Below are 20881 nucleotides of genomic sequence, written 5' to 3' on the forward strand. Positions count from 1 at the left end.
GTTGTTATTGTGTCCTGCAAACTTTGCTTTAATTCTACTTTTTTCTATTTAATCATAAAAAAATCATAATCAGGTAGAAAGAGAGTCATGTAACAGGAAGAGCAGGTTTCCTGGAGAAAGAGGAAGTTTCTAGCCTGCAGTGATTAAAAATAGTTCAGACTGCTCATTTTGAGCATCAAAGGTTTAAAGAATAAAATCTAAACATTTTGAGTAATTGAATAAAACCCAGAGTAAAATACTTAAATTAAAAATGATAACTTATGATTAAACCAATAATTAATATTGGTTTAACCAGTGGTTGATGTTGGTTTGATTATAAGAATATTTACACTTAGTCTTATACTTATGGAAGTACTTAAAGGTGAAAGAAGTAACTGTAACATGGTGTCAAATAATTAGAATAATGAATTATTCTTGGATTCTTTTCAGAAATGTCTGTAATAACTCACATCATGATTATAATAAGAGTAACTAATAAGTAATGGTTATTATAAAATTATAAATGAATGCTAAATCAGAGAAACTAAAAAGTTATAAATGTGATTTTGACATTGAACTTGAAATGGTGTAAAATGTGTTACTGTAACTAAAGGTCACTGATGTTGTGTTGGAGGTAGAGGGTAGGTGATAGGTCAGGGGAAAAGAGGAACCGAAAGGGGAGCAGAGGTGACCAAGACATTATGTCTCCAAGATGGTGATGGATATGAGATCATCTGTCCAAGCAGAAACAGGAAGTGAGATTTTTGAGATGCATGGAGGAAACAGGTGCAGAGGCCAAACAGAGAACTTCAGAAAGTTCAGTTCTAAAAAACAAGGAAGTTCATCTGAAGGTTGAGGCCAACCAAAAGGCAGTTGACGTCAAGGAAAAACGCACGTGCGGAAAGAAAGTGTGTGGCTGCTGATAAGAATAAAAAGACACCAGTCAGGAGGATCGGGGTTCTTTGTTCCGCAGCATTCGAGTCAAGCACACATGGAGATGCAGAATCAACGGAGGGCTGCGTGATGATACCCTGGGACGACTGCTCGCTGCACAAGGAAGGGACAAGATCCGTTTACCCACAACCCGGGATTCTGATTCGACTGCGGCCCTACACTCAACCCAAAGGATTACAACGATGCTGCAGTGGACATGGGGGATAGACCAAGATCTTTTGTGGATAAAGAACTGAGTTCACTGAGGATTCTCACCAGTTCAACTTTGGATTTATTCTGAAAGGACTCTGCCAAGACAAAGACAGGACTCCATTCATGGACGTTAAAAGTTTTCTGCTGCCAAGATCGCCCCTGCATCTGGGTTTGAGTAATACTGCCTCCCCCAAAGCCTCTATTTAGATTAAGACACAGTGTAGGGTTAGAAGTAGGAGTAATTACTAGAAATTAAACTTTAGAAGAGCTAAGCTTTTGCATTCATGAGCTTAGAAAGGGAATAAAGCAGACATATGTATCAATTCCGCCAATTCACTTTGAAAATGCTTTATATGCAAATAAACTTATTTCTTTACTTACAGAGAACCCAGCTGTGTGAGGTGGTTTGTTCTAAGCTTCAGACTGTTTAACTTATATGACTATTTTTTCTTTCAACTTCTGAAATTTACATACATTTNAGTATTTTCCTGTAAATAATGGTGCCCTCCTCCACACCCCCACTCCTACTATAGTTTCAGCCTTCCCGCTCTTTGTATCAAGTAAGCTGTGTGTTTAAGTGTAACAATATGTCTCTTGGTAAGCTAAAGGTACAGTAACACATGCAGACAGGAATGATGGTAAAAGGGAGAGTGCTTCACTAGCAAGAAAAAAGGATTTTTTTTCCTACTCCTTAGCTTAGTATTGCGATATTCAACTCCAGTCCTCAAGGATTGGTGGCCTACATCCTTTAGATATGTCCCTGGTCTAACACACCTGAATGAAATGGCTGAATCAGCTTTTTATTATGCGGTCAGGTTCTCCAGTGTCCTCCAAATGACCTCATTAATTGACTCAGGTGTGTTGAGGGAGAGACATCTAAAAGCTGCAGGACATCGGCCCTCAAGGATCGGAGTTCAAGACCCCTACACATTAGTACGATTAAATTTTAGAGGAGATTTTGTCATGTATTTTCTTTACTATTGTGTTGCTAAAAAAATATTTGGTAATGCAAAGACCTTGTATTCAACTTTAAATGTCATCTAGCCTCTCCACAGTAGGAAGCTGTGGGTGGGTGGGTGTGAGAATGTGGAAGTTTGTATTTTAATTCAAGCACAAAATCATTAACAACTTCTTAAGAAGTGTTAATACCTAAATGTTTATCTGGTCAGAGATCAGAGACTCTTGGCCTCCTAACAGTTTGAGGTTCATATGGATTCAACAGACAAGTAGTAAATACACAGATCCAAGCCCTTTGATCTTTCTTAAATACATTAGTCAGTGGTGTACTTTATATTTTTGAAACACAAATATACACTGACAAGAAAAAAAAAAAAAAAAAAAAAAAAAAAACAGGATAATGAATCCGCAACAAGATTTTACAAAAACATACCGCAACAAGATTTTACAAAAACATACCATTTCTAAAAGTTTACTGGAAAACAACCAAATTCCTGTAGGTGTGAAGTGGGCAAATGACCTGGCATGAAGTACAGAAACTGAGGTTTGCCTTCTTTCAGCCCCTCTAATCTGAGTGTGCGTATTGCTCAGGTTTGAAGGGTTGAAAGAAGGCAAAGAAAAATATGCAATAGGAAATATAACAAATGACCAAAATCAGAGCAGCTGATTTGTTTTGATCAACTTACCAGATCCAGTGTGGTTTTCTCCAGGATGTCCACCATCTTTTCCAGCTTGGTGTTTGCAGTAAAGATGAAGTCGTCGTCCACCCAGAGCACATACTTGGTAGTCACTTGAGACACTGCCAGATTTCTTCCTGCAAACCAGCCCTGCAAAGAGAAACTGACTTACTTTGACTGAATCATTATACTTTTACTAGAACATAGGATCAAGCTAACTTTTTACCTTTCCAAATGGCATAAGGTATTGCTCAATATGAGGGCCGGTCACTGGTTGGGGGTGTTTGTTATCATCCGCTATAATTATGAGGACGGTGGGATAAAACTCCCTTATGCTGTCGATGAGATCTTTGAGTTTGTCGTAGCGCAAAAAGGTCTTGGTAGCGATGGTAACCAGAGAGGTAATGTTTTCCCCTGAGTGACAACAGAAACAAAGCAAATTATAAACATGACAAAAAATGCATTCTACTATGACATTTTTTTTAATGATTTTTAACAATATGTGCTCACAAACCTGTACTTTGTCCAGAGTTGTAAAGTTTCGGAACAACGCTGTGTCCAACCTTGATGGTGAAAAATGACTGGTGGCCTTTGGTCTTAAACTGAACTGCCGGATGAAGCAAAAGATGATAAGTGAAAGTACATAAGAGGCAATGAGCTTATTAAAGAATAAAGGCACAACAAATTATTCTTACTCATATTTCCTGAGCATGATGGTCAAGAATTTAGAGTAAAGTGGTTCACATCTCAAAATCTTCTAACCGATCAGATTATCATCCTAGCTACGTAGAGGGAAACGTTTCCACATACACGTTTCCCTCTACATCAACAAACCCTCCAGGGTTTGGTATTGAGAAACATTCCCAGATCATGATGCTGCCACTGATGTTTACAGTGATGTACTCTCGGGTGTTCTCCTTTGTCACCAAATGTGACACCGTTAGCTGTAGCAGACAAGTGGCTGCTCAATTATGAAGTCAATTAAAATTCATGCAAACACTTATTTCACGCAATGTATTATAAAGATCTGTTTTAACTTTTATATCCGTCGGATTACGCTGACAATTGTTTTACAAAATACGAAAACATCTGAGGGGTGAAAACTATTTGTAGACATGTTAAAGATTGTTGCACTCGATTCCTTGAGACATCTCTTGAAAATGTGTTAATGTTGTTTAATGCTTAAGATTCTCAATTGGCTTGCATTCTCTCTATGCGTCTTTCTTTTCCACCTCCATGTCATTTACATTTGAAATAAACACAAAGCAATTTCTATTAAAGTTTCATATCAAATCAAATCAAATCTAATTTTATTTGTAGAGCACATTTCAGCAGCAAGGCATTTCAAAGTGCTTGATCAAGCCCTTGATATATATAGTGTGAGTGCAGAATCTTAGAGGAAGCTGCAATACTGCGCTTGTGACAGTAAATGTCACACCTCGCCTTGCACTCGGACATCTCATCTCACATCTAAGTACCACACAGTCGGAAGTGACACAGACTACAAAAAGAAAACCGAGTAAAAAAAAAAAACAGAAAAAAAAAAAAAAGCAGGAATGAGAATTCGTTTCTATTTGGCCCAAGAGAAAGAGGAAGTTCTCGTTTGATTTGGAATCAAACGAGAACTTCCTCAAGTGTTTTAAAAATCACTCCTGCCACGGTGTCATAATGTTAAAATGTGAACTTTACCTAGGTCTGATGTCATCGGATGAAATATGGTGTTGGTATACGTGACAAACTGGAGCTGCCTGTTCAGAGCGGAGAGAGCCGGGCTCGACAGTGAAATGTGCTTTTCGCCCATTCCTTTTACAGAGACCCTGTCCACTGTGGCAGCAACGTCAAAGGTCCCCATTTTCGCTGTCAAATTTACCTGTTTTTAGACAAGATTTTTTTTAAATAAATATAAGCCACTTAAAACAATCTGTAAAACAATAATAAAAGTTACCGTATAGCTGTTTCTGCCTTCCAGCCTGAGACCCAGACCTGTGGAGAGAGTGGTGATGTGGATGGAACGCATTAATGGAGCAGAAGACGAAAATAAGTTCACTAGTAATTAAACTCAAGATTGGACATTAAAGTGAACTGTTTATACCACAGTTTCTGACACTATCACATGTAATTAAGTAATATCACCTGGGATGATGATTGTTTTGAGGGGTTGCACCTTCACTCCCTGGGTAGGATACTGAAGAGGATTGTCAGCCTCGGCTATAACGAGCATATCTGCTGGAGAGTGGGACCTACATGCAAATAGGAAAAAAACAGGTTGTTCTGACTGGAGCTATTGAGTTGACCAGGCCAACCTCTTTTTTAAAGTGACACTGTTAGCCTGCTGATGCCTCCACACTGATAGCAGAAATACATTCACACAGAGCACAGAAAGTTTCAATTTACATGACTCAAGCATTTCCATCAAGTGCCAATGCAAAGAGGTACTATTAACTGATCAGATTAATTAAATAATGACATGCAATAAAGTTCCTTTACCTAAAATAATAAACTAAAGAACAATATTCTACTTTCTTCATTATTTGACCAATTAAAAACCTTGAATATCCTATTTTTTTTTAGATAGCAACACAAAGTTTACTTTTGGTGTTGTAAAATAATAATAATAATAATAATAATAAAGATAATTTAACAGTTGAATTACTCAAAAGTCAGATTTCTTTTTCAATGTCCTTGTGATGAAGTATTAATTGTTAATGATGCGCAGCCTGGTTTTTCATGCCGCTATGATTAACAGCCATTTGTGTGAGCTTCATAGATCAGTGCTCAATCTGTGGTATTGGAGGAAAGGTTTAAAAAGTCCTGAAAAAACTAATAGCTTTCATTGTGAGAGCAGTTGGTTGCTGCAAAGCCAAGCAGTATACAGGAAGCTGCACTCTGAAAATCGACTTATTGATATCCTTTGAAATACTCTCACTTTCATTGGCGTGTGACTTTCTCTAAAAACAAGATGCAGCCAGTTTGCTTGCCAGACAAGGAATGTTGATCAGTTACATTCAGATCAAACCGTGAAAATGTTTCCACATCTGGTGACGCATATCAGATAAATAAATCTAAACTAGATCCCAAATTCTTCAGAGCACACACTGCGCATTGAGATGAGAGAAGGGTTTGGTCACAGTACTCTTATCTTTTATTTTTACCTTCTCAAAAACTGGTGGTACTCCTCTGCTCTCTGTCGCTTTACACTCTCAGGATCAGATTGCATTGCTAAGAACGCCTGCTGGAGGTTGTGAGCCCAAACACGAGGGAAGAGTAGATCGGAAAACGGTAAACGAAAGGTTTCCTCTCCGGCCTGGCACACACATGCGTTGTGAGGCAACTGGCTGTGGGAGACGTTGACGAAAATTAGTTGGTCAAGGATGAAAAGACAAATTTACAGTTAACGAAAAAAGGAATAACATTGACACCTTGCCACATTTTCTTTGATCTTGTAGGGAATGTCAGAATAATCAGCCATGATGCGTTGACTTTTCTCACTGAGCAGTTTTTGGATTCGACTGCTTTGTCTTTGTTGTATGTTGACTTCTAAGGTGTCTGAAGAGCTCCAAAGGTAATTGAGGACAACCAGCAACACAGCAAGAAACAGACTCACTTTCAGGCCCCATCTGAAGTTAAAATGCATCTGGAGAAAAATGACAGGAATATTTAAAATGAGATGATAGAAACACATAGATGGAGATAGAGGACATTATATCGTTTTACAAAGCAGGATTGTAACTTTTCTCCCTATAAAGAGGAAGGTTCTCTCCTAGGGATGAGTTTTACCTGCTGGAAATCTGCTAATGACAGAAACTAGAAGATTTCACAATTGACTTGGCCTGCTAGTGATCTGACAGTTTGAAATCAAAAGTCTCGTGTTTTCCTGATCAGTAAATGGACCACAAATAAGACTTTACCATAGCTGTTCAGTGTAAATATATTTGTAAAAAGCAGCAGTCGATGCAGATAAAGTTTGAACTCTGCTGTTGATCATCTTTTGGTGTTATTGTTTAGATATGTGCAAAACACGCTAAATGCATTTTTTGGCATTAAATTAAAATAGATAACTTCAAATGGCAATCTGTGGTCAAGTAGCAAAATATTTACTTTTTGAATAGCTTTCTTGTGTTACCTGGCTTATCAAATTTGATATAATGGATATAATGTGTCTTATTCTATAATGTTAACCTGCTTTAACCAGAAAATTTTAAGGACAGAGATGCTTTAATTCAAAATTAACTTGCTGGTATCACTCATTTTAAGTCTTATAATGAAGTGACATCAAATGAACTGCTAGTCTCTTGCAGCAGCAGCACAGGTTGCATGCTCTATAGTCTACACTTTTCCTGCAAGCAACACAACAAAGACCATCTATTCTCATCTATTCTATAATCTCAAACATCTATTCAGGCAAATTGGAATGTAAATAAATTAGACTGTATTTAATCACTAGCCCTTCTCAAATAGATATTCTTGTTCATAATGTTACTTTCTCATTGCATGTAGCATTAGGCAATGTGGGCTCCTTTGCCTCATACTTGTGTGCTGTAAAGGCAGAATGTGGTGACATGTGAAGTGTACAAATAACTTTGTACAACTCACAGAGTAGACTCTGACTACTCTGACTATGAAGTGAATAAGAAAACAGTGGAACATGTTCTGAAAGGGAAAGTCCAGGAGCTAAGCATAAAGTCGTAGATAGAAAGGTTGAATGAGGCATACTGGCAGCTATGGCCCTTCACTGAAAGATTCAGTCAGATTTATGAGGGTTTGTAGAATACTCTTCATGGGCATTACATTCAGTCCACAAGGATATTCATAAACTTTTGGTGAACATCATACATCCATTACTTATCCATTCATCCTGCAAATAAATTCATTTTCCACAAACTGTGCACAAACCTCAGTGTCGGAGTGTTCGAACACTGTTTGCCTTTCAATAAAAACAAAGGTCGACCAGCAAATTAGATGCAAATAGTGGATGGCTAGACAGAGAGGGAGAGTGAAACTGAAACTCGTTGGATCAGTTTTACCCATAAGGCTAATTGTTTCTAGCTGTGTAACCAGAAACAACCATTTAAGATTTTTTCTCTGACAAAACTCTAAAAGGTTCTGAGCCACCTAAGCACATAAAGTTTACGCTGTGAATCCGGGGAGGTGTCCGGGTTTCCTAGTGCAGCAGTTTCCAAACCTGTTCCTCTGGTAGCGCTGGAATGCTGCCCATTATGTTTTAGATGTGCCTCTGTTTCCGTATCACTGATTCAAATGACTGCAGATCTCCTCTGCAGCCTGGCAGCCACCAAATGCTGCAGAAGCCTCTTGATAACCTGTTCATTTAAGTCAGGTGTGTGGAAGCAAGAAGACACCTAAAACATGCAGCGAAGGGCTACTTGAAGGTGTGTGGTTTGGGAACCACCGGCTTAGGGTGACCATGTTTTGATCCCCCCCCCCAAAAAAAAAAAACAAAAAGAGGACACTTGACCCAGTCCTGAAACAGACTAGGGAAGAACAATATCAATGTTGGTCATTTTCTAACAAAATTAGTATCAGTTTAATACAAAATACAAAAACAAAAACTGGAACAGTTATTTCAACCTTTGTATCATTTGTAAATGTGTTTCAAGAGGGGGATATAGTTGACCATATGGCACTTGTTTGGTCATGTGTAGAGACTGACCAATGCAGGTTTTTTAAAGCCGAGGCCGATACGAATCATTTTGACATTAGCCTAACCGATCTCCGATATGTGCTGCCTATTTTGTGTTGAGCCAATTCTTGCATGTAGCAAGAATGCTAATGTACAAAGCCTATATTGCTTTTTCTTCCTCCATTTACATGACAAAAATGACATAATGAAAACAAATGTTACACAAGCATCAACTTAAAGCTGGAGAGGAGAAAATTAGGGGTGCACCGATTGCAGTAATTGCAGATTACCGATCTTTTAAAAAGCCTAACCTGCCGATTCTAATTTTGGCCAATACCATTCTTTTGTCTGAAAAATTATTGTTAACATGACTTGGTGGGCTGGTGTATTATTTTTTTCCACAACACAGATAAACGTCTCTCATAGAAGAGCAAAGGACACTGATTGATTTTAAGAAATTTTGACATGGTTTATAAGATATAAAAATAGTCCAATCACCGATCTCCCATAACTAAGGAAATTGGCACAGATAAATCGGCTGGTCATTAAATCGATGCCCCCATAGAGAAAATGGAAAGAGGAAATGTTAGGGTAGAAAATAAATCAACGTATGTTTTAAAAAGTGAAACGTATACTCAAACAAACCATGATGTGATAATTGATCAGTTATGATGCTGGTCAAAAAATTTGAGTATCATGAAAAAGTTTATTTAAATCAGTAATTCCATTCAAAAAGTAAAACTTGTATATTATATTCATTCATTCATTACGTACAGACTGACATATTTTAAATTTTCATTTCCTTTAGTGTTGACAATTATAACTCGCAACTGATGAAAACTCCAAATTCAGTATCTCAGAAAATTTTAATATTGTGAAAATATTGAAGAACCCTGGTACCACACTCCAATCAGCTAAGTAACCCAAAACACCTGCAAACGCTTTTAAATTGTCTCTCAGTCCAGTTCTGCAGGCTACACAATCATGGGGACGACTGCTGACCTGACAGTTGTCCAAGAGATGACCTTTGACACCTTACACAAGAGGGCAAGACACAAACGTCACTGCTAAAGAGGCTGTCTGTGCACAGAGCTCTGTGTGCAAACACATTCGATGAGAGGTGAAGGGGAGGAAAAGATGTGGTAGAAAAAACGTGGATTTGTAATAACCGCATCCTGGAGGGGATTGTGAAACAAAACCCATTTAAAAATGTGGGGAAAATTCGCAACGAGTGGACTGCAGCTGGAGTCAGTGCTTCGAGAACCACCACACACAGATGTGTGCAAGACAAGGGTTTCGCCTGTCGCTTTCCTTGCATCAAGCCACTCTTGAACACGAGATGGCATCAGAAGCCTCTCACCTGGGCTGAAGACACACAGGATTCGACTGCTGCCGAGTGGTCCAAAGTTATGTTCTCTGATGAAAGTAAATTTTGCATTTCCTTTGGAAATTGAGGTCCCAGCCTCTGCAGGAAGAGAGGAGAGGCAGAGAATCCATGTTGCTTGAGGAACAGTCAAGCTTCCGCAGTCAGTGATGGTTTGGGTCCCGTGTCATCTGCTGGTGTTGGTCCACTGTGTTTCCTGAGGTCCAAGGACAATGCAGCCACCTTCCAAGAAGTTTTACGGCACCTCATGCTTCCTACTGCTGACCAACTTTATGGAGACGCAGATTTACTTTTCCAACAGAACTTATGACCTGCACACAGTGCCAAAGCTCCAGTACCTGGTTTGAGGATCATGGTATCCCTGTTCTTAATTGGCCAGCAAACTCACCTGACCTTAATTCCAAGGAAAGGTCAGGTGAAGAGGAAGATGTGATACACCAGACCCAACAATTCAGAAGAGCTGAAAGTCACTATCAGAGCAACCTGGGCTCTCGTAACACCTGAGCAATGAGTGCCCCAGATTGATCGGCTCCATGTCACACCGCACAGCTGCAGTAATCTGGGCAAAAGGAGCCCCAAGTAAGTACTGAGTGCTGTACATGCTCGTACTTCTCATGTTCATACTTTTCAGTTGGCCAACATTTCTAAAAATCCTTTTTTCGCATTGGTCTTAAGTAATATTATAATTATCTGAGATAATGAATTTGGGGTTTTCAATAGTTGTCAATAATAATGGTCAACATTAAAAGAAAAAAAACATTTGAAATGTATCAGTCTGTGTGTAACAAATGAATATTATACAAGTTTCACTTTTTGAATGGAATTACTGATTTAAATAAACATTTTCATGATGTTCAAATCTTTTGACCAGCACCTGTAAAACTAAAAAGTTCAGCATAGTAAAAATACCCCTAAGAGTACATTTGTTTTTCAAAAAGTATATGCAATCGAGTAAATGTAACTAGTCACATTTACTCGAAACTTGTATTCTTTGGACCACTCGGCAGCAGTCGAAGTTTCTGCCCTCCTCAGGGGAACAGAAGGAGGCGATCGTGGCTGACATGGTGAACGGTGAGGAGAACCGTCTGCATTGTGAGCGGCACCAGAACTCCTGGACGGATCTCCTTCAGGAAGAAGCAGCCATCAGCAGAGAGACGGCCGACCTCCACAGAAAAGAGTTGAGCCAAACATAGCAGCCTTTTTTTTTTTCTTAAACCCACCACACACAGATGGTATCGCTTTCCTGGCGTTGTGGCCAGGGCCGTGCAGAGACCATTAAAATGGGCAGGTGCTGAAACTTTTTTTTTTTTTGTCACATTGAATAATTTCAGATTTGTGTCTTATTTTTTTATTCTAAAATTGTTTTGGGCTTAAAATAGCTTAAACTCAACAGACTCTTCATACAACAAAGCTACAAGAAATAGAATGCAGTATCAATTGAAAGTTTTGAACCCACTTTCCTTTTTTGTTTCATATTACACTGAAGGTTCTATCTTATGGATGCCTTTATTTGGAAATCTGTTCCAAATAAAAATTATCAGTGAAATACTTTAATCCACTCAGTCCTCAGGTAGGCCTGCCCTGCATGTTTCAGGAGTTTCCCTTCTCCCACACACCTGACGTGAAGAAAGGGCTGATTAAAAAAACAAAACATGTGCTCTCAAGGTTTTTTTTTTTTTTTACTCATGAGTCAATTCAGTAGATGAACTCACAGTCGGCACAATCTTTACAACCAGGAAGGTAGCAAATGCATTTCCTGGTACTGACAATCCACCTAATTAGATTCATTAAGGTTTGTGATTGTAATTAGACAACATATTGTCATCAAACAACCAGTTAGTGAACCTGGGACGCAGGAGAAACAGACCGAATGGACCGGCTGTTCTGCCCAAGAAGAAAAACAAGCTGTGCACCAATTCACGGACAAACGAGGTTGCAAACGTCAAAAATAAAATCCCGCGAATTTAAGAAAACTGCTTAACTTGTTGATAGGAAGCTTATACAATAATTAATGATGTTTGGTTGAATAAGGTCATATTTTACAGCATAAAAAATAAATTTTAAAGTAATTGTGTAGAAGTTCGCAGAGAAGAGAGGTCTCATAGACCATAGACATTAAATCTGCATCTGTTCATTGCAGAAACAAGTACAAGCCTGTCCTCATGTTCGCCTAATAATACAATTCGCGTCATTCTTTAAACATGTTTTCAAAGGCCAGGTCTCCAAATAAAAGCTCAGACATAAGGAAAAAAAGAAGTTTAAATCTTACTGTAATTATTGTCGTTAAAGTTGTCCAGACTTCCTATTTGCTCAGATTAGAGAAATCCAGTGCTATATGTGTTTCGGTGTGGTAAACTTGCGCACAATCGGTCTGCGCGTGAGGAAGCATTTAGATGGGCTCAGACGCTGATAGGTTACTCTCCACATAATACAAGTGGCTCTGAGTCAGACCTGTAAGATCTAGTATACATTTTATATGGAGCGCAATGTAAAAAAAAAACGAACAAAAACAAAACAAAGATCATTGAAGAAACCTCACTTCTATTATAATGTCTGTTTAACAGACAGGACAAACTGATTGTCATATTCAATACATCAGAATATTATTGAAACGCTGTCTGTGTTTATTAACCTTAATGTACCGATTAGTTACGTACACATTCATGTTTGCGACCTTTTGTTAATGTTTGTGATAATCTTCTACTTGCAGACAAGATTTTTACCAGGATATTAAAAATAACACAGAAATAATATCTTAAAAGCTGTTATTCAGAAGGTGTTTAAAATCTGACAAGCGATCCTCAATGTTATGTGTAATCTATTTTTATTTACTGTGATTTCACTGAAAGGCTTCCGACTTCATGTTTCTGGATCCAAACATCGATCCATGTTGCTTACACAAAAGCCTTAGGGCGACCTCCAGTGGTGAAGAGTTGTACAGCTACATGTTTGCCTCCATTTTTTTTCCTTTTGCATCTTGCATTTCTAATAAAACGTGTCTTGTTTACATTAACAAAATTTCGAATATCTAAAGCAAAAAGGAAATAAATAAAAAAATATATATTATGTAAATATCTAAAACGTTGACGCCTTCTTCCTTATGCGTCACTGTCTTTTAGCCAATGGGAGACCGCATATACAGAGCTAAGCCGTGTGGGGTTGAATGGTGTAAATCTGGACGCTGTGTGGCTTTTCACTCTGTACTCATCTTATTTAGCCACGCATAAAAACGCAGAGAACCTCAGCCAGGAAGAACTGTTCGTCGGCTGAATGTGTGCAGCTTTTACCGATGCGCTATGTGCCCATTCGAGGAAACACTCACAAGCTTTAGGAGGTGTAAAGCAGTCCGTGTCCACAAATGACCGATCCCACAGCGAAGGTAATAAGCACACACACTGGATTTATATTGGTCTTTAGCCATCTGTGCAAATAGAAACATGACACTTTCTGATGATTTACGGCGAAATGTGGAGTTCATTTTCGTTTCTTTTGTGAGCTCATACGGCATGCCAGATTACTCATTATGTGTGTTTTCTTTTCTTGTGTGAGGATTCAAGTAAAAGACAAAAAATACATGCACAATAAATTATTTTATGAAAACAAATATTAGGTTCATTGTGTGTATCTGGGTGCTTAGTTGACAGTAAATCATATTTTTTTAACTCAAGAAGCATCATAAGTGAAACTGAAAGACTTAAGCCACCTTTTCAGTTGTAATATCCAAAGTTTTTTTTTTTAAATCTCTTTGTAAATGAGTCCCTTTCTTTCAGCAGAAAATATGTAGTTGTACACCGATGTACAAGTTGAGTCGGTCTGACTCCGTAAGCCCCAAAACTTCACTGGATCCCTGGAGGTGAAGCGAATCTGACAGCAAGATGTTTGCAGCAGAAACTTTTAACCTTCTCATAACTATCGTAGAAGTGCAGATAGGATTTGACATTTGGGATGAATTGTTGCTTTACCATTAGTTCTATGATATAAATGTAACTGCATAAAAAAAACTATAAAATGGAATAAGTGATTGGTACTACAAGTTAGAAGTTTTTTGGGTTTTTTTTAAAGGTGAAGACACACTTGTATATTAAGTGTTATAAGTTGTAAGGCCAATTGCACTTTTTCCTGCACATAACCAATTGCTTTTGCTGGATTGCCACTATTTCTTCCGTGGGTTACTTTTGATAGTCACTGTGACAGATCAAGAGGACTCCAATAAAGCTGTGGTTGTGGAGAAGTTCGACTTGGAAATGATCCAGACGTCTTGCCATGACCATTTGACCCTTCCCTTTTTTTTTTTTTTTGCTCTAAACATATAATTTTAAGTTCAGTTTTGCAATGTGGGGGAGTCCTACAGTTGGTATTATTATTCTTGTCATTGTTTGAAAACCTGTCAAATGCCACTGCAGCAGAAAGCAGCAAGTGAAACAGGAAAGTCCAGTCTGAGTAGAACATTTCTCTCACCACAAGCCTAACTTGACATGGGGGTAGTGTATGATTTCTCAACATTGGGAAACTGTCTCTATGATCAAGATTACAGAAGTTAAAGCAACATGGTTAGGCATTGTTGAAGGATCGGTACGTACACAAAGTTTACTTATAAAACACCTCTACCAATAAAGAGAGTCACAAAGTGCTTTACAAGATGGTTAAAATCAAACTCCAAACTCTATAAAAGTGGTGACTTGTTGAGTCAGGCTTGGATGGAGTGGGGGATGAATAAATGGATTTTAGCTTGGTCTGCTCTCAGATCTGCTGCTCCAGTCTGTCATGGTGAAGAAAGAGCTTCATCACAAAGGGAAACTCTCAATTTACCAGTAGATCTACGACCTGTAACGATGAGATGAGCGTCATGGTTGTTCTTGTAGATTTTCTGAGACTATCCAATGAGAGAAGATCCTGAGACTGATTCAGCACTTTCTAAAGGGGCAATTCATGGAAATAATTTAAGAGTTTATCTGGTGTGGGTAGATTTAAATGTTTGGAAGTTGGTGACTATGAGAAGGCCAGGGAATCATAAGATCTTGTGTCTTCTACATGCTCCTTTTTGAACAAATTATGTAAAATTACTTGCCAACAGGCTTCATTATTTGTTTTAATTTTCTTTCTGCTGTCTTTATTGTTTGCCTGTTTGAAATAAAGAAATAGTCATCCATTGCTCTTAATACCTTGGGTCAATGAGACATTGCTTACACACTGACAACCTTTTCATATACATATTTTTTTATTTTATTTTTATTTATTTCATTTTCTTAAGTCCCAGATTTAACACTTGCTGGTTTCATGGACCTCTAGAGCTTAGGTGTCCAACGCAAGTTACAATTGTGTCAGACCCAGACAAAAAGTTAACCCTCTTTTTAAATACTGGAAATCCTGAGCTGCACCCCGAACATGGCTTGATCAACAACTAATCTTATTTCATAGTTCTACCCAGAGTTCCAACCAAAGGCATGCTGGTGTTTGGATCACTCAGGAGACTGAGTGACCTGGTGCAAAACTACAGAATGCTCTAAAGACATGTCACCATATCCTATTGTCCATTGAACTCTTTTGCAGGTCTGTCACGTGATGGTTTAATACTAATGAAATAATAAGATGCTTATCAATCTGATTAAAGCGTGCTTTTATTCCACGTAGGCATGCTATAAGTTGGGACTTTGCAGAACAGGAGAGATTTTCACCATGAAGGGCCCCAGCTCCAAATGGGCCTTCTCACTGGGCTTAGTGGTGGGAACCTGCAGCATGTACTTCTTCCTGCATCAGGTGTGGTTCGAGCGAAGCTACCCTGTGCTCTCTGAGGCTCAGGAGACAGCCACAGAAGCAGGGGAGCGGCCAACCATTTGGAGGAGAGAAGGAGGCGCACTCATCAACCTGCTCCACCCTCACCAAGCAGGTGCTGTGCATGCATGTTGTAGTAGACTTAAATGTTAAATAGCCAATGTTGTTCTTTTCTGTTGCATTTTTAGTTATGTTTAGTAATGCAGTAGTAAAGTAGTAATGTTTAATTGCTTAATCTGCTGCAAGCTGAACCTCCTTGTATGTTTAAGTTTCACTTCCTTTTTTCTTCCTTTTCTTCTCTGACACGCCGATTTCTGAGACTTACTCTGATTTTCTAAATAAACTATCTAAAGAAGAACGCGACATTTCTCTGACTGATTCTGCATGTCTCCCTTCATCAAAACGAAAAAGAATTTTCCTAAGCAGATTGTAACACTGGTGCCTTTTTCTCTGTATCTAGATGAAGACAGCAAAGTGGCAGACATGCTGTTCCAGAGGGTTCGCATTCTCTGCTGGGTAATGACGAGGCCGCATAACCTCCAGAGCAGGGCCAGCCATGTCCGAGCCACCTGGAGTCGGCACTGCAACATCGTGGTGTTCATGAGCTCTGTGGAAGACCCCTCCTTTCCCACTGTGGGGCTGGGCACCAATGAGGGCCGCGACCAGCTCTACTGGAAAACCATCCGAGCCTTCCAGTACGTCCACGAGCATCACGTGAATGAAGCAGACTGGTTCCTCAAAGCTGATGACGACACCTTCGTGGTGGTCGATAACCTGCGTTGGCTTCTGTCCAACCACACTCCTGAAGAGCCCGTCTATTTTGGTAAACGCTTTAAGCCGTACACCAAACAAGGCTACATGAGCGGAGGTGCGGGGTACGTGCTCAGCAAGGAGGCCCTTAGAAGGTTTGTCGAAGGTTTCCGGACCAAGGCTTGCACACATACCACCCCTGTTGAAGACCTGGCCTTGGGGCAGTGTTTGGAGAAGATGGGTGTCCTGGCAGGGGACTCTAGAGACACGTTGCATCGGGAAACCTTCCACCCGTTTGTGCCGGAGCACCACCTCACCACAAAGTTCTCCAAGAGCTTCTGGTACTGGAGTTATTGTTTCTACCCGATTGTTGAGGCAAGTCCCTTCATGTGCTATATCCGGTACTAGGGTTCAGCGCTGTAAAGTGGAACTGTGGCAGTAACTCTTAGTATAACTAATCAACATGAAAGCCAATTACTGATAGTTCCCATTAGGCAGACATCCTCTGAGTGGATTAGCCTTATTAGAAAAGGGCATTTCGGGTGAAGAAGCCATGCGGATGAGAGACTGCATGGAGAAATAGAAAGGCTTCATGAATTCATTTGATTATAAGCTGAAATTCTTGGTCGACCTTTCACTCCAATTATTTGCTGTGAAAAGTCAGATTTGTTTTCGACGAATGGAAAAGAACAAGCTGTTCAAGTCAGATGGGAATTTATGGAGGAAGATGGCAGTTTTTCTGTTTTCCTCAAACTAAAAGTGCAGTAACATGAACATAAACCCCACAGAATATTCATTTCACTCAATAATTGTAAGCATATATTGGAGCAGCATGCCAAAGTCTTCCTAACAGGAGAACGCCAATGCTCACTTTTGCATCTTGCTCATAAATTGCTGTTCCCGTGTGAGATTGGCTGATATTAAAATGCTAAGCATGACGTTTGTTGTGTATTCTGTATGTTTGACATGCGTTTTTCTTTTTGCGTTCTTTCAGGGACCACAGTGCTGCTCGGACCTGGCTGTGTCATTCCATTATGTGGAAGCACAGCTGATGTATACTCTGGAGTATTACACCTACCACCTGAGAGCTTATGGCTACGTGCCACGCTACCTGCCCTCCGCGCACCGCAGGCCGAGACTCCACCCCCAGACGAAGACGGCCGCTGCTGTGGGCGTTAAAGTGTCTCAGGAGGTGATGGACACAACCAGTCGCTCAGGCCCTGCTCTGCTTGTCAACAGAAACCAAACCGTAGAACAGACACTAGCAGAGAGGGGCAGGAGAGAAGACGCCGATTTTAATTTACCCATAAATAAGACTGTAAGCGCACAAGGCAGCCGTCGCTGATTCCCTACTCTGCTGAAGGATCTTCGACTGCAGTGGATCTGATCCGGTTACAGCTTCTTCCACATCCATGATGATCAAGGTGATCAAAGCCAGGATGGAGCCTTTTTGCCCTCAAAACGTTTGCTGCTCTGTGAAGTATATTGGCCATGGTAATATTATAATACCCCCTTGGATATAATTCTCAGAATATTTCACAGTATTTCTCAGACAGCGCTCCCAGTGGGAGTGGAGACAAATTAATTATGGCTCAGTGGCAGCTGCGTATTGCCTGGGTATATTTTTACCTAATGTAAAAAACATGCTTTTTGCTTAATCATGTTTGACTGCGCCTGGGTTTGTGACCCAATCAGCGATTTTTGTAGTGATGCAGAAACATTTTCACTTATGCCATTATTAATTTAATTTCATTTTTCTTATTAAATGGAGAGCAGCAGTACATTGTGAAACTGTGAAGTATCCAGGATTTTTATGGCCACTTTGATTTTAATTAGTGATGAACTTCTTTTTTCCATTTTAACCTTTTTAAACCACATGCATAAATAAACTTTGAAATACTGTGAGATCCTGGTCACCTTTCTGTGTTGAATTCTAGTTTGTTTTCATTAGCAGCTCGATATTTAATACGTGCAGAGCGATAATGTTTGATGCAACAGCAACTGTGCTGCAGAGATGCTTTTTGACTCTGACGCAAAGCTCTAAAGTCCTAATGTGCATTTAAAAGCAAGCTGTTCTGTTTCAGAGTGGCAATAAATATAATTACACATTTTCAGTGAATCCCATCATGTGATGTCATATTGTCTGAATTTCCAAATCACAAGCGTGCAGAAAGATTCACCATCATTCAATGATGATGATTAAAAAAAATAGTACTGCCAATGGATTAAAGATGTAATCAGATTAATCACACTGCAACGCTGTGATTAATCACTATGATTAACATTGTAAGCCTGAAATACATTATGCATGCAGTTGTGGATCTTGAAGGAATGGTGCCCTGGGCAAGCCCCTCCTTTTGGTGCACTCCAATCAATTAAAATGCAAGTAATTATCTCATTTTTTGTATTTGTTTTTTTCAGCAGGTAATGTAGTTTCTTCCAGTACTCAACAGCAACTAACTTACTTCATTACATGTGCAAACAAGTTGTAGCCAACATATTCAGGGGACAACTGGCAGATAATATATGTTTTATTTTCGAGTTCTTGGCTTCCCCACCAGTTACTGATGTTGCCCTGGGTAACTGTCCATATAGCCCATATCAAAAAAACACCACTGTATGCGTGTCTTATTGTCTCAAACCAAACATGTCTGAAGATTCTCAGTTTCCCAAGTTTTGGTATTCAGGGAGGTTTATCGGAAGTCGTCTTGTTTTAATCGTTCATTTCAAAAATTTCCCTCTACATTGATTTTGTGCGATGAGGCGGCGGCACAAATTATACGCGGCATAATTCGTGTATGTGAAATTTCGAGCTGGTACATGTAGATGCGCACACAAGGGTTGTGAAGCGACGCAGCACAAGAAAGTTGAACAAAGTTCAACCTTTGTTGCCATCTGGTATTGCGGGAAACGTTTACCTTTCGCTGTCTCTCCGTGAGAGAGGTCAGCATCATTAATCTGAATTTAGAAGATTATTATTGTAACACGTTTAGATCAATTGAATGTGTTATCGGGTTAACGTTGACAGCCCTCCAGGAAATATGTGAAATTTATGTTTATTTTCAACTTCGAACAAAAAAAAAATAAAAAAAAATAAGAGAGAACAATAAAAACTGAAAATATGACTTGCAATATGACCAATGGGGTGCTATAGCGCCCCCTGGAGAAGTCATAGCCCTCCCAAGAAAATATAATTTTATATATCAATTATCATTTTTCTTCTTCATCCATTTCACTATTCTTTAGTATGTGGTTGTGATATTTCCCTCACAAAACACAACTAATTACTAAAAACAACAACCAATGATTATATTGAGTTAATAAAATAAAAAAAATCCCATCTTGCAACAGGAAATGAACTTGTACGCCTTTTTTCACTTCCGGTAAACAACTGAAAGGAGCAAGTAGTGCAAAAATGGATTGTTTTCTACTACCCAATTTTCCAAAGATGGGATCAACAGCTCAAGAGGGAAACTGTGGAGAAAACAGGGAAGGTCACATTACCAATTTGGCAGTATTTCAGATATTTAAAACAAACAAAAAAAAATAAAATAATTATTGATATCGACTGTTAACATATCATAACATGTTTCTCAGCCGTATTGTCAACCCATACCATAACATACCACTCATACCATAGTGACATGACATATTGACAATTTCAACAAATATTTTTTGTAAAAGTTGCATCTGCATCTTTAAATAGCAGATTACCACATATTCGCTATTCACTTTATTGGTCACTGTTGAAGATGTCTGCGTTTTGAGTGTGTCTCTGTTTGTGCTTGATTCTGTGTGTGTTGGGAACTTTAAGAACAAATGATCCTTAGCAGCACCCTCAGTAAAAAAAAAAAAAAAAAAAGCTTAGCCCCCGTAAGCACCTGCAGAAAAAAAAATCTCTGGAGCCGCCACTGCTTGTAATTATTCTTTGTCTTTCAGGTAAAACAGTTACAATCTGCTTGGTTTATGGTTACTTTCATCAACCAGCTGCTTGGCTGTTTCCCCGTCAGACTTGTTGGCCGTTTGTGCTCCTCTGCGATTTTCAATTGAAGCCAAACTGAAAAATGTGTGACTGAGTGTCTACAGCCCCTGAAGTGGCCTGAAAAAGACAAAAAAAAAAAGAAAAAAAATATATCATATGCAGAAATTATTAATCAGCCAACTATGTGTGTGTACATATATATTTATATATATTTATGTAGGGCTTTATAATGGCTATCTGCTTTCCTGAGAACTCACCTCAGTCTGAACTTGTTGAGAAAAATTCCTCTCCGTTCTGGATACTCTCTTCTCCAGGGACTATTATCTAAGAGAGCAGACGAAAAGGCTCATTATAGGAGCACAGATTACAAGTCTCATATTGGCTACATACTAGAAGCAGAAAGAGGAACTTAGATAGCCAATGAAAAAATCATGGCAGCAGCTATTGTACTCCTGAGCTCTATAACACTCACCAGAGTCTGAGCTTCTTTTTCCCATGAGACCAAAAAACAGCTCATCTGTTTCCCCTAATAAAGAGAAATGAAAATATTGTTTTTATTCCACAAACACACTCATCGGCTTATAAGGATGCAGATA

The 20881-nt window shown here is 39.1% G+C and overlaps 2 protein-coding genes across 4 annotated transcripts in view; one reads left to right on the forward strand and one right to left on the reverse strand.

The window, feature by feature from the left end:
* The window catches only part of b4galnt1a (beta-1,4-N-acetyl-galactosaminyl transferase 1a), an 18654-nt gene extending 6439 nt beyond the window's left edge, over positions 1–12215 (reverse strand). Inside the window, exons 1-9 of the mRNA XM_007556606.2 lie at positions 12051–12215; positions 6179–6393; positions 5912–6094; positions 4893–4999; positions 4705–4742; positions 4449–4629; positions 3274–3366; positions 2986–3173; positions 2769–2909 (exon numbers count right to left, since the gene is read on the reverse strand). Of these exons, the coding sequence (XP_007556668.1) occupies positions 2769–2909; positions 2986–3173; positions 3274–3366; positions 4449–4629; positions 4705–4742; positions 4893–4999; positions 5912–6094; positions 6179–6393 (1146 nt within the window). The 5' untranslated portion in view covers positions 12051–12215. The remainder of the gene's footprint in view (positions 1–2768; positions 2910–2985; positions 3174–3273; positions 3367–4448; positions 4630–4704; positions 4743–4892; positions 5000–5911; positions 6095–6178; positions 6394–12050) is intronic.
* Positions 12216–12909: 694 nt separating this feature from the next.
* Positions 12910–18696, forward strand: c1galt1la (core 1 synthase, glycoprotein-N-acetylgalactosamine 3-beta-galactosyltransferase 1, like a). Of its 3 annotated transcripts, none has more exons than XM_007556610.2 (5): positions 12910–13160; positions 15200–15331; positions 15413–15668; positions 16014–16678; positions 17298–18696. In XM_007556610.2, the coding sequence occupies exons 3-5, from the start codon at positions 15458–15460 to the stop codon at positions 17646–17648; spliced, it is 1227 nt and encodes a 408-aa protein (XP_007556672.1). In that variant the 5' UTR covers positions 12910–13160; positions 15200–15331; positions 15413–15457; the 3' UTR covers positions 17649–18696. The 3 variants fall into 3 exon arrangements, with proteins under 3 accessions (XP_007556672.1, XP_007556673.1, XP_007556671.1); XM_007556611.2 differs by having other exon boundaries at positions 15249–15331; XM_007556609.2 differs by lacking the exon at positions 15200–15331.
* Positions 18697–20881: the final 2185 nt, after the last annotated feature.

Source organism: Poecilia formosa, unplaced genomic scaffold (genome assembly GCF_000485575.1).
Source record: "Poecilia formosa unplaced genomic scaffold, Poecilia_formosa-5.1.2 Scaffold80, whole genome shotgun sequence".
In the NCBI taxonomy this organism is placed as follows: Eukaryota; Metazoa; Chordata; class Actinopteri; order Cyprinodontiformes; family Poeciliidae; genus Poecilia; species Poecilia formosa.

Bases quoted from the DNA above. Each gene is read 5' to 3' on its own strand.
- c1galt1la (XM_007556609.2), top strand. From the start codon at position 13,140: ATGACCGATCCCACAGCGAAG. The intron at 13,161-15,412 runs GTAATAAGCACA...TATTCCACGTAG, and splicing joins TGACCGATCCCACAGCGAAG to GCATGCTATAAGTTGGGACT. The intron at 16,679-17,297 runs GCAAGTCCCTTC...GCGTTCTTTCAG, and splicing joins GTTTCTACCCGATTGTTGAG to GGACCACAGTGCTGCTCGGA.